The sequence below is a fragment of the Buteo buteo genome, chromosome 1 (assembly GCF_964188355.1).
Source record: "Buteo buteo chromosome 1, bButBut1.hap1.1, whole genome shotgun sequence".
Taxonomy (NCBI): Eukaryota; Metazoa; Chordata; class Aves; order Accipitriformes; family Accipitridae; genus Buteo; species Buteo buteo.
The window spans coordinates 9,236,566-9,250,634 of record NC_134171.1 but is presented as its reverse complement, the minus strand read 5'-3'; the positions used below and the strand labels follow the sequence as shown (position 1 = coordinate 9,250,634).

Below are 14,069 nucleotides of genomic sequence, written 5' to 3'. Positions count from 1 at the left end.
GATGCCCTATCACTCAGGACAGAGAAACGGCTTCTTCCCACTTGTGATTGAGGACAAAAATGTCATGAAGTCAAATCACTTCAAAACCAAAAATTACAACTACAGCTGATTAAAATCTATGCAAAACCCTCAATATACACTATTGCTTCAAATGAAAAGGGTGGCAACTTAAGACTGTGAAGAAATGGCTAGCACCCATTCTAAATGATTCTGCCTATAAAAATACAGTATCCTCACAAACTTAACTGCCTTAGTGCTGTGTTCTTTTTATTTTTTTTTTTTTAAGATTATAATTCACATGTTATAGTAAATCTGTTTATCCCAGAAGGACAAGTCCTTAGAGGCCCTGTGCTTATCCAAATAGCTCCCACCTTCTGGGATGTGGGGGAGTACACTTAGATAGCAAGCCACAAGTAACTGAATGTATCACGATTAAAGGTAAGTTCTTCCACTCTGTCCTGTTATATTCTGTTTATTGTCTAATGGAAGAATGCTGTGTAATTACATATTCAGCAAACCACTGCCTACAGAGAATTTTTAAAGCAGAAGACTAAAGAGTAAACCAGACCCTTGCAAGAAGATTAAGAGAAAATGGTAGATTATTACTACAAAATAGAGAAGGATGAGGAAACATGAAGAAAAAAAGCAATGAGTTGGCAAAGTGTTCTCTCTTCAGTAAAACAGAAAGGGACACTTCAGTAGAGCATCCAAAGACTACAGCCCTCAAAAAGCCATTGCATCAACTTCTGCACAACTAAATCCGCAACACCCTCGTAAAACATACATTATATGGTGCAGTAAGGTAAAGACTGAGGGGGAAGTGGACATGAAAAGTCCAGATCAAAACAAAAAACAAAACAAAACAAAAAAAGAAAAAACTATACTGAGGGTTGGTTTGTTAGTTTTTCAGATTTCTAATTGTTTTATACGAAGCCAGAGATTTAACTAAAACTTTCCAAATTCAATTTTGAGAACAATTACATTAAATGTATTTCTTCAAGTTATCTTTTCTTTTCTTCTATTACTAACGACTAACTTCTTTTCTTCTATTACTAAAAAGGGGTCAAATCTGGCAGTGTGAAGAATTACATTTGCAGAAGACACTAAGTTTGAATCTTCCTGCCACAACCAGGATTTATTTATTTTTCTTCACGGTGCTTAGATGCTAATGCTATAAAACAAGACAACAAAAAAGGCTGAAGAAAATCACTACTCACAGATCCCCTGAAAACTTTTCTTTTCTGTGCTGGCTGAGGCTCTTTGAAAGCAAATATAAATTTTGTTACAGTAGGTTTGTTTCCTCCATTTCTTTCCACAGACTCATCTAAAGCAGTTCGTGGACAGCATGTTGAATATCACCACACAGGACCCACCCCTCCAAGAGGGAAAGCAAGCCGAAGATAATAAAAATCAATTTAAGTTTAGACAGAGATTCATAATGTAGATTATGGATTTTAAAACATGATAAAAGCTCAAATTTGTATTTCAAATCAACCACTAAACTCCTGGTTACATTTCAATTCTTTTTTCTGGCTTTGGTTCCCTCATTAGCAAGTCTCCAGCTGATGAGAGAATTTTTTAAGATGCTTTTACATTTAAAAACAAATCTGTCTATCCAAATCAGCAATATTCCTTTACACAAACACTATATGAGCAAGTATTTTAGAAATAAGATTAACATGGTATTTTAGTAACTAGGATACAACCCTTTTTTCAGTGTAAAGAGTTGAAGAGAAACAGATTCAATCATTCACAGATAAATCCAGTAAGATGCAAGTTCTGGAACACTTCCCAACCCTCGATCTTTCTTAAAAATATGTAGAGCAGTTTCTTTCAGCTGCTTTACTGAATTTCTGCATTTACATTTAGATGACCTCTTAAATTGTAAGTTACTGGCTTATTATTGAAAGGTTCCATGTTTCAGAAATAGGTATTTAAATTAGATAAGGTTTGATCAGAATGAATGAAACCTTTTATACTGAGTATTAGAAAAAGATTTCTGCCTACATCCAACTTCTCTAATCTTTACCCACTCTCAAAAGTCTAAACTTTTGATGTAGTATCCTGGTATAGAAGACAGTGTGGATATGAGATGCTACAGAAGTCTGGAAAAGCAGAACTGTAGAGCCATTTGGCACAGGAAACAGTTATTTCTGAATAATTTCCATATGAATTTCACATAGGATAACAGAATGAAAGCTAAATCATCTCAGCATACCTACAGATTTTCAGAATGCCATATCCATATGTATTTTATCTGCATGTACAATGGTTTCACATACTTTCAAGATCAGAATCTGTATCAGGGCCTTACTCGTAGCACTCTCCTACACCCTTACGGAGTTCAGTAGGAAAGGGTTTTCCTGAAACATTTTCTTAACAGATATCCTCTTCTTGGTAGCTCACAAACATCCAAGGTAGCATGGGTAGATGTTCTGAATCCTAATATTCTTAGTGGAAAACAGAAAAAACCAAGCCCAGATAATACTGCCAACAGGCAACTAGATTTACAGAACATTGTCTTCTGGTGAAGGCAGATACTTATCACTAAGCTTTTTTGCAACAAGAACGCTACTGAAAGAAGCTGTCTAGGCTTAAACAGAACAAATGCTGATTTGGCATAAAGGGGCTCTGTTAGTTAACTAATAATTCGACATAGTCCAAGTACTACTTTGCCTTTGAGATTAGACCTTTAAAATTAATCCCCATACCTAAAAGCAGGCACAAAAGGTTTCCATCCAGGTTGTGCTGTTACACATACCTGGTAGGTCCTCCTCTTCTAGAGATGAAATGAAAGAAACAGTATCAGTGATTAATCAGCCTAGGGACAAGTGGGGGGGGGACACGACCCGACCCCCAAAACCTAAACAGACAGACATTACTTTGATTTGGCAATGCTGAAGCATATTCCTGAAACATTCCTTATTTTCAGCAATAAAGATGTACAGAAAACCTGGGAAACCCCAATCAGAATTACCCCAACCCCATATGAATAGGGCAGTTGTTGCAGTAAAACATCATGAAGCACATGATCGAAGTGGTACCAATTCCACAAGAACTAAGATACCAAGTTATTTTACTTCTTCACAAGCATCCTCAACGTACACTCGAGTTGACATTTATTTACCAAAACAACAACAACAAAAACCAAACCCAAGCTTTTCTAGCATTAGTTGCTGCTATGAGGCCACAGATTCACTTCCCTTCTTCATACAAGTGCAGCAGGGCTTCTTTAACAATGGTCTGTGCAAGATCCACTTTTCCCTCTTGCACTGAGCTTCCAAAGTAAAAGCATTTTTATGAACTGTCTTTCTGAGAAGGGAATTAATTCCTTATTGCTGACAATTTACACTTTTAGCTACTGCCCATTTTATGATGCACAAGAGAACAACTCCTGTAGGTACTTCAGGTATTTGCAGAAAGCAGAAATATAAATGTTAGCCTGGTTGGACCTATTTATTTATAATAGGAGGATAACAAAACATGGTAATAGACAAACATAAAATTTGTGTCTGTGAACAAAGACCTCTTTTGGAGGTCCTAAAGTTCATGCGCTCTACATGAAATCCATGCCAGAACAAGGAAACTTGTAAAGGGGGCTGATAGCACTGTTCCAAGACAGATCAAAATATTTTGCTTTCGCTACTTTGCCTAAGGGTTACTACAAAGCATCTTTCTTTCTTGACAACAGGGGGCTTTAAGGGCCAGAAATGACATCTGGTACAGATCACTAAAGTTTCCCAAAAATCTGCCTGTAAATCCATCCAAGTAACATAACGCTGAACTGTAGATCTAACTCTCAGCTAAATACAAAAGTTAGAGATACTTTACTTTGGTCAAGTAGAACACTGAGCAGAGCAACAGGAAGGTCTCACCATATCTTGGACAGAAAAGCAGTGAGAACAAGCAAATTTCTTTCCACACCAACCGGTAACGGTCAATAAAATGTGAAAAGGAGATGCCAAGATGACAGTATTCATTTAAGTCATGACACTATCAGCGCAATGACTGAGAATAAGTCTGGTCAACATAAAAAACAATTAAACTAAAAATGTGTCATTAGCCTCTGAACTGTGTTATGGCACACAGTCTGCTGTTGAGATGTAAAGGGAAGCTAGTCCTTCCTGAAGATGGCCTGCTCACCACTTTATTTGATCTGTCATGTCTATCATAGTGCCCAAAAGACCCAATTAAAATTAGAGAAGTCCTGGAATGCACAAACCAAAGATGAGTATGAAACAAAGCAACAGTTGCTGACATTCTTTGAATTTGAGTTACATTACATCTGGTCAGCTCTTTTCCACAGAAAACTGGCTCAGTGTTCAGAAGCAGTCATGAATCAATCAAATGCTATGTATTTACGATGAAAAAAGAATGAAATTGAGAATAATATAGAAAATCATTAACATGCCACTGTATGTATCCACAAGACATCTGTATCTTGAATGTCATGTATAGTTCTGGTCTCATTCTCAAAAAGACACAGCAGAACCCAAAGGTCATCACAGTTCAGATAAACGATGGTAACAAGAAATAACATTCTAGAATGGCTCCTGTATGTAGAACAATACATGAGGACTCCTCAAGCTGAAATTAAAAATTGCACAGGTTTGTGAGAAATCTATAAAACTATCAGTAATAGAGAAGTTTGTCCATGATCCCTACTTCTAGTATTATGAGAAACTCAAATGAAACAAGTAGGTGGCAAATTGAAAAGGAAAAAGAGCTGCTCTATTGCTCTAACTGAGGTTGTCTTCCATGAATTTAGCCATCTACAGCTATTAAATACAAAGTCACCAGCTCTAGAAACCTGAGTCACAAACTGCTGGAGGCTGAATGTATTCAAAAAGAGCATCACTCCATGATTTACCATGTCTATACTCTCCATGATGCATCCTCTGCTGAACCTCACCCTGGAGCTGAGGTGCTGAGCTGAATCAAATGGCTCCTTGATCCAAGTTAGTAGAGCTATTCTTATACAGCATTTTTTGTCATCACTTCAAGATATTATTTCATATTTAATTTGGGTTCTTCCTCCAATGTGTTTATGAAGAAGGAAAAAAAATAATGTATTTACATATTACATGTTGAGACGACAGATTTACGCAGAAAGTGTACTTAATTCAGCCACTTTTACATACAAGAACAAGAAGTCTGGTATGGAGAGCCTTCAACAAATACTTAAGCGTTCTGTAATTAATTTTGTAGCCACTCTGAGAATAGTCATAGCTTCTAATCTCACCCCAAACCAGCATACTCTTGATGCTGTATGCTTTTTGGTGCTTCTTAACCTACAAGTAGCTCTTTAAGATACTTTTCCAATGAGGCGTTAAGAACAAACAATTTAAAGTTCCAAAGTAGCAATTACTGCTGCACATTGTGATCTGCTTAGCACAAACAAGTTTTCAAGGCGTAGCTAAACATAATCCTTTACTAATGGCTAACGCAAAACAGTAGCTCAGAAACCTTTCCAAAAAGGATAAGAAGTTATTTCTCTTGTTTCTGAAGGGATCACCCAGAAGAGATTTTTAGGGTTACTCCTACTCCTTTGGGATTCTGACAACATCAGCCAGACTGCCTGTGTTATCACTCACCTGAAGTCAGGATCTGATACCTCAAGAACAGCCTATTAAAAAAGTAATCAAGTCATTTTACCCTACAACTACAGATCCTGACTCATGCGGTAGTTCAGCTGCACATTTTATAACAAGTTCAGTAACCATACTTGACCACAAATTCCTAATAACTGATGATGATAAACAATCAAGCAAGACCTGTTTCTGAAAAAGCACATTTATTTGACTTTATTTTTTCTTTTTACTTTTTTGGAAATTAAAACAAAACAAGTCACCTCGGGATCTGGCTGTAAGAGCTATAACAGGATAATCAAACATTTGATAAGCACAGCTTTCCAATCTTACAGAGGGAACTTGTTGGTTCCTGCTCATCTCCACCTTCCTGTATTTAGTTAGCACAGAAGCATAAAAAGCAGCAGCTAATCCTCAGACTGCTTCTGTTCTACCCTTACTGGGTTTCCAAATCTTTGCCATTCACTGGGAAGGGCACTAGAACATTATGTAGATATCGGACATAATGGAGTTGGCCAGAACAGTTTTTCTGTGTGAAGACAAAACTGCAGCATACGCATGACAAGGACTAGTGGAGTTTCTCCAGTAACTTAAATTGCCCCACAGGTAGCTGCTGCAAAGTCATTATAAACTCTACTGAGCAGAAAGAGTACCAAACCGCCAGGTTTCTGGTGTAATACTAAAAGAGGGCTACAAGAAAACAGGACAGGAAGCTATGTGGAAGGTACATTTTGGATCATGTACATCTGACACAGCTGGAATCCCCAACTAGCAAGTATAACAGTGTGTGGACTTCCAGGTTTGTTCTGGACACAGCACTGCTGCTTTTCTGAGCTACTGCACCCGTGCTAGGAAGTCATGCCAGTAAGCCATGCCAAAAGGGCAAACTGCCACTTGTAGGCCCAAACCGGCTTACGCAGAACAAGCTCAAATGTGCCCGTATCACATACTGAGCTGTTCTTAGGGTTAGAGAGCTCAGACCTACTTTGGGACCACCAGCATAAGAGCTGCAGATATATGTGCTCTCTATTTCCCATACAGAAACTCTGGACTGCTCTAGGGATCAAACTTGGATTAATTCATATTAGTATATGAAGTAAACCTCTACCATTCTCCTCCAAACAGGATTGTTCCACTTCTAACAAAAGCACTGAGTGAGAAAAATCTAGGAAAGTCTTCATTCCTAACTGGTAGTGTTGCAAGAACTGACAAAAACAATGACTCAAAAAGCAGCCACCACAAAAACTAGTACTGAAGCATACTGCCCTCTCATGAGCAGCAGTATCAAGTGGGCAACTATCGGAGCCCATGGGTTTGGCATTGATTCAGACATCCAACATGTGATACCTACCACCAATAGCAGAACATTTAGAGGTGCTGTCAGACCACTATCAGCGTGGTGCCTTGGCATAAAAGTTGCTAAACCAGGCCTTATCAGAAGAGGCCTGGATTTTAAATTTAATTCCTCAGGTGGAGAGATACCAGTGGTGAGGGGAAGAAGGGTGAAATGCAGGAGGGGAGAGAGGAAAAAGCCATAAGCTTATCCCACCTTCCTCTCCTTTACATTGGGAAAATGAAAGCACTACAGCTGTTTCTCTAAGGCCTGGAAAAGGTGGTGGTTATCAACAGAAATGTAACTCACGTCAGAGCTAGGCAGATCAAGTTTTTTCCCAATTGAAAACTGACTTGCAGATAAAGTTTTAAACAGCCTTCCTTTATGTTAACAAAAAACACCCAAACAACAAGAAAACCCAACAACAGAGTACTGGAATATTTGTTAAACGATATGCCTCTCACCTCAGCAAGATAGTAATCTGCTATGTCCATCAAACAGAGATATAATTACCTTACACAAAAGGCAGTATTTGAAACATGGTGATTTTTGCTAAATCAAAAGAGTAAGAGCTTGGACAACAAGAAATTGAGAAAGAAACCAGACCAGAAATAAAACCAGACAAACAGGTTCTACATTAACTTGTAACCTACAATAAACAAATAGCCAAGTGCAAAATTAATCAGCTTTTACTCCAATGATTTTTCTCTAACTTCCACTTTGCAGCCACAATCAGCTACATAAAACCACAGTATGATGCACTAACATTAAGGCTTTGGATGTTGGTGATGAAATAACAGCTAGAGCAGGGGCCTGAAACCAAAGAACACTGATATTAAGATAATTACAGTTATGACCACAGAGAACACATGTATATCACTAGTCTGCATATGAACAAACATTTGAAAAATCTTCAGCGTGTTCCCTAGTATTATGTTTTTCTTCCTTTATTTTAAACCTGCACAGTTGCAAACCCTCCCTGTGAGAGAAAGAAAAGCCCCAGACTTTCTACAGTCAAGGAGTTATATCATAAACCAAGATCTTGTGACCTTCGAATGCTTTTCCTTCTGCCCTTTGTGCTTAAAATGCACTATGCAAGAAAGAAAAGTGAGAAGCATGACTCCCAGTTCCAAATGGTCTGAAAAGAACAGGGTTATAATATTGCAAAGTCTGAGATCAGGCAGGTGGTTGTCCTGCTTTGGTAGTTTGGTAGCTCACTGATTTGGCAAATAAATAACCCTACCACTCTCCAGCCATCAAGTCTCAATCACTCTGGGGAACAGTGTGGACATGGTTTTCTCCTGACCATTTTTGGACAAAAAAACAACTAAGAGAAGCCAGACTAACCTTTCTTTTAATCTTAAATGAACCCATCACCAGGAAAAATTAAAGGCCACCCTTAACTGACAACTGATGTGAAAGGCCTCAGAATAAACTGTGTACATGGGCATAGTAAATATTTCCTCCTCTTTCTTAAAAAAAAAAATAATAAATAAAATCCACACAAATATGCTAGAGTTGTTGATGCTAATAAATATACCAACTTTTAGTCCAATTTATCCTCATTAACAATGAGACAAAGAATTACTCCAACTATAGACTGTGCCCATACTTTTTACCTCTGGGTAGTGATTCGGCAAAGTCTGAACCAATTAGTGTTAAAACATTCTGTTAAAATTAAAGAAAACAAACTCTTTAATAAAATTCCTGAAAACATCAGTATTGATCATTCTAGGATGAATAATATATTCGAATCATAAATAAATGATAAATATTTCTGGTACTTGGAAGAACATTTACACAGTTCTGTAAACTCCTTCATTAAGCAGTTTTAATGAAAATAAGGGTAAATAAAATCAGTAATGCACCAGCTATATGTGTGGTTCTTCTCTGCACATGTGACCTTGGGAGAAACTAAGAATCAACATTAACTTGTAAACCTACAGTTGAGAGAAAACTACAACATACATTTCACATTTAAGGTGTGTAAAAACAGGACCTGTTCACTAGCCAAAGCATTCACTAATATTTACCATTGTTATACAAGACTATTCTGAATCACTCATTGAGAAACGTAATATACATAGTAGTATCCCTGCTATGTATGTTTCTTCCTCGAAGATAAAATGATTGCAAACCACATTCCTTTAAAGGGAGTCTAGCAACAAAAACTAGTTGAAGGGGAAAAAGGGCTCCCAGCAGCATTCTTATTTACAATCTGGTAAAGCAAATTAAAAAAGGTGAAATTTCCATTTCTGCCGATGTTTAAAAGAAGCAAAAAACAGATGAGCTTGACCACAAAAGTTAATGACATTTAACACAAGTATCTAGACCTTTTCAATGAATACAACTCACTAGGTTAGAGCAAGCAAAACCAGCTCTTTTCAGATGACAAAGAAGGGTAGGGACTATATTCCAACTGCCAAAATCTGAAGGTAGAGTCTAGTTTATCAGCCAACTGACAGCTGAGTACATTTTCTTTAAGTCAGAACCAGGAATACAGAAATAATTATTTTTTTAAGAAACATCTGGTTATTAAGAAGCCAGAATACCTCATGCTCCAAGGCCATCTCTAATTTCAGAGGCCTCCCCAGCCACCTTGCCCAGGTGCACATCCTGGCTAGGTCTTGGCTGCATGTCTGGATGAAGTTTCTGTTTCATACATCCCATACTACTACATGCCCTGATTTGCTCTGGACACTTACTTTACTTACATGAAAACAGAATTTATGGGGTACTCCTAGCCTAGGCAAGAAACACAGACCAGAACTAGACTGCATCTGTCCTTTGTTGAGACAAAGACAGAGTATCATAGAAAGTGTGGGAAGCACCTATTGAAATACCTGAAATGAAGATTAACATTTTAACAAATGAAATCTCAGTATGAGTAACAAACCTAACAAAAGAAAGAATGTTAAAAAAAAAAAAAAAAAAAAAAGTACTACCTTCTTTTCAGTGGGGCTTGAAGTCTTTGATACCAACGCTGCTTCAACAAGACCCTGCTCAAGTAAGGAGTCATATTTTATGCTTCTTTTTCTGTTTCTCCTCTCTTTGTTTGCTGGCTTTTGTTCATTTTCCTCTGACTGAGACACATCTGCACCACTGTCTCCACAAATGGAAGATTCAAAAAGAGGCTTTCCATTCATGTAGGTTTTAGTGATTTTCAGCTTAATTTCTGGAGAGCCATTCTTGATAGGAGTAGTGTTGGGTGGTGTTCCAACTCCCTTTATTTCCTGGGGTTCAAAGCGCAGCTTGGCATCTTGGGCTCCAGACTCACCATTAAACACACGAGAGGTTAGATCTTTCAATTTATCAGCTGGAATAAATGGAAGAGCCTCATGGCCATTATATTTTTGCATGACACCTTCTTGTAGAGTGGCAGAAAGTTGTGCTTTGCCCAAGTAGACAGAACACTCACGATTCACTTCACAATTCTGAGTTTTCCCATTGGTATTTCCAAGGATCTCTGGTACCTGCTTCATTTTGATGTAGTTAATTTTTCGAGTTAACAGTTGAGAACTTCTTTTGATGCTAAAGTCCATTCAGCCCAGATGTTTCCAGTCTTACACTGCTATATTAAGACAAAAAGACAGAGAATATTTTTAATAATACAGAAATGTCAAAAGCTACCAAATATTCAGATAGATAAGTCCCCACTAATATAAACACTCAATGTACTTCATTCGAGTTTTACTAAAAAAAAGTGTTGCTTACAATCTTCATAACCAAAATACTTCAATATCTGTTAATATGCATTATGAAAAAGTCCTAGAAGAATAAATTAATGAATCATCAATTTTATTAAAACAAAAGCAGAGAGCAAAATCACAGCTTTCATTTTAACGATCTACAGCTGAGTCTTGCCCACACTAATTACTTAAAGGTATTGCACTGTTTAAAACAAGTAAGAGTTAGACCTAAGATAATATCATTAATAACAATGTTAAAACAGATGAGTTTATTTCTAAGAGGTTGTGCCAGCATAAAAACCCCACAGGCTGTGTTACTATAGCACCTACACCATGGACAGCAGCATCAAAAGTTTCTCTTCCTCACTCTACAAACAGGCCCTCAATCTTCCAATAAAGCACACCTCCTGAGGAAACAACACAGCTCAGCGTTCAGACGTATCCCAAAGCGTTCTGGCTATGAGAACAAATAAAAGGTGAGCATTCTGTATCATGAACACCAGCCCACTGAGAAACAGCTGATCCTTCAGGCCTGTGCAAACTTTAAATGGTCAAAACAACTGCTGAAGCTTCAGCTTTTTAATAACAATAACATCACCTAACACTCGTTTTTCATACAGGAATTTGAAAACATCCAACGAGCTAAAACTGCACTATTATCTGTCCTAGACAGGTTTTCTGAGGCTTCTAAAAGCTAACCCTGCCCATTTCAACATTATACTATCGTACCAAACAAATGAATCTGGCAGAATGACTCCTTTGTGCTCCTAGACCAGGCAAGATGACCATTTTCATTTTTAAAATTCATATGCATATTCTTCATATTACTAGGTCCAGTGTACACATGACAGAGAAATACACCTTCATAAATATTATGAAAGCTCAGCACAATAATCATCCTATCTATGACCAAGGTAACCAATTTCATATATGATTAAGTCCAAGAACTGTCACATCACATCAAAAATTCATCAAATCTAGTCTCCCATGCTTCCAAAAAAGTGCAGTAAAAACCATGATGAATAACTATTGAATTATCAGTTGCTATGGAAGAAATTTCTTCTTGATCTCACCACCTTGTTTATTAATGTACACAGTTACAATGCTTACAACCGGCATATTCCTGAAACTTGCATATTTGCTACCTCTACATCAGGAGTAGCAATGTACCAATGCTTGTTACTGAGCATTACCGTAGCCTGGCAAAGCTTCTTAAGCGTGCCAAGCCTGAACTCAAAGCAATTGGCCAACACGATACCTTTTCATGTACAAATATGGGGGGAGGGGGAGAGAATCTAAAAATCATAACTCTATCACTCCTTAGCAAATGCTCCCATCTCCCTAACATGCTGCTCTAACGTACCTATGAGATAAAAAGGTATCTCTCCATACAAGCTATATAGACTCATTTGAGACATGAAAACCATTCTCCAGGGACAAACAGCAGCCTGAAAAGCTGCCATTAAACAAGGTAAGAAGAGCAAGCATACCTGAACTCCAAGTTAATCTGCGACAGGGAAGGTTCTAATATTTCTTTAGCCAGATGAAGTCTGAATTACCAATAAAATCTCTGATAAAATGAGTGGAAACCAGCCAACTGTATTAACCCTTTTGAAGAGGAGTCAGAGGTAAAAGGAAACTCAAATTTCCACTAGAACAGAACAAAGAACTGACTAAACCGAAAGAAAACTCACGCACTTTCACAAGATCTCTGAAAACATGGACATGAGACAGACTCTCAACCCAATTAATAATACGACAATGTTTCAAGCTGTGATTCAGCAGATTTAACTGAAATCATATTTTAAGAAACAACTGATGACAAATTCTATAAATCTCTAGGCAAAAGGCAATCCCATTACAGAACACGTGATGCTTATGGTTACAGAGATGACACCAAAATTCCTTAAAAAAAACCCAAACCACTGAACTATTGCAAAATCTGTACTTCCTTCCCACAGATTCTCAACAGACTAGACCAGAATGCAAAACGCAAGATCTGATTTGGGCATTTAAATTCCCCTCTATCTAAAAAATAAGCCTAAAAGCGGGCAGCTTTTCTGCGGCTGCACACGCCCTCCAGTGGTTGCCTGAACCAGCCAGAGCAGCAAACACCGCAGCTCCCCACTTCCCTGCATGACAGACTGCTGCTAATCACAGCTTCTCACAAGAGGACCAGCATGAAAAATGCCTTGTGTGACTTCCTCCTGTGCATCAACCACATGGTTAAGTTGAAAAACATTTTTTAATATGGCTCCATTAGCTGCTTATCAGGGTCTGGATTTCTGGATCAAGACATCTGCATTTTGTAACTGTTTTAATCTGTAATTCTACTAGTATTTTTTTTTCCAGCTTAATAATAACTCTTACTCTCATCACTTATTTCTTTAAGCTAGAAAGCCATCAAGCTTGCGGCAGACCAGGACAACTCAAAAAAAGCAACAAATAATCAAATTAGACTATGCTACTGATGTACTTAATCTCAAAACACTGGATGCATTAAAGAAGTGATAGCTTTAGAGTTTCAAAACACAAAAATCATCTTAGAGTCACAGAATAACTTCCTGAGATCATCTATTCCAGCCCCCTGCTTAAATCAGGGCCAATGCAGATCAGGCTGCTCAGGCCCTTGTCTGCACAATGACCAATAAATAAGTGAAAAGACATGGCTTAAAGAAATTAAGTTACTCTCTTTCTAGCTAATAAACCTAAGGGTAGTAATTCCATATCACAAAAATATGAAGACGAGTAAGACTATGCAGTGAAAGACTCTCAACTCTTAGGAGTTACCTTGATTTGCCTAATAAGTCTGAAGATACGCAGCATACAGATTTTAGAACTTCGGTGAGCCAAAGTTCAATTAATGATTCTCACTAATACAAGTCACTAAAAACAGCTGAAACCACTGAAAAAGGCCCCTCAAATCGCTGGAGCCTAGAGACACAACAAATCCTGCAGTATTACTGGTAAAAGGAAGTCAATGTAGCCAGGTCAATAGTAAATGGGAAGATGAAGACAAAGGCAGTAATTTGAGACAGTAAGAGTATCAGAACCAGTAGATACAGATTACAGAATATGGAAAATAGACCATGGTTGTACGAAGATTTAATGGAGCCAAATGAGAAGAGGCTTAAAGTAAGAGGCAGAATAACGGGCAAAGATAACAGATGTGAGTACCTATAAGCAAATATTGTCCCACTGGGGAGATGAGACTCGTAGAGCGCAATTTGCAGGTTAGTCACCATCTCTAGGACAACTAATGGAAGGAAATTGTCGATACGCATCTCAGTCCTCCTTATAAAAAATAAGCTATGTTGTGAGGTCTGGTTAAACAGAAGAAGCTAGCAAGTCTACCTATTGGAATAACAAAGGGTTTCAAGAAAGAAGGGCAAAATTGATGCTAGTTAAATTTCGCACAATCTTTGCTGTCTAAAATTCACAGTAGCACAATACCATAAG

The 14,069-nt window shown here is 37.7% G+C and overlaps 1 protein-coding gene across 5 annotated transcripts in view; it reads right to left on the bottom strand.

Annotated features, from left to right (window-relative positions):
* NSD2 (nuclear receptor binding SET domain protein 2) overlaps positions 1-14,069 on the bottom strand; it is a 105,164-nt gene that overhangs the window by 54,043 nt on the left and 37,052 nt on the right. For all 5 annotated transcript variants that reach the window (XM_075059121.1, XM_075058885.1, XM_075058963.1 and 2 more), the window contains one exon: positions 9,867-10,492. In XM_075059121.1, coding sequence (XP_074915222.1) covers positions 9,867-10,463 — 597 coding nt within the window. In that variant the 5' untranslated portion in view covers positions 10,464-10,492. The remainder of the gene's footprint in view (positions 1-9,866; positions 10,493-14,069) is intronic.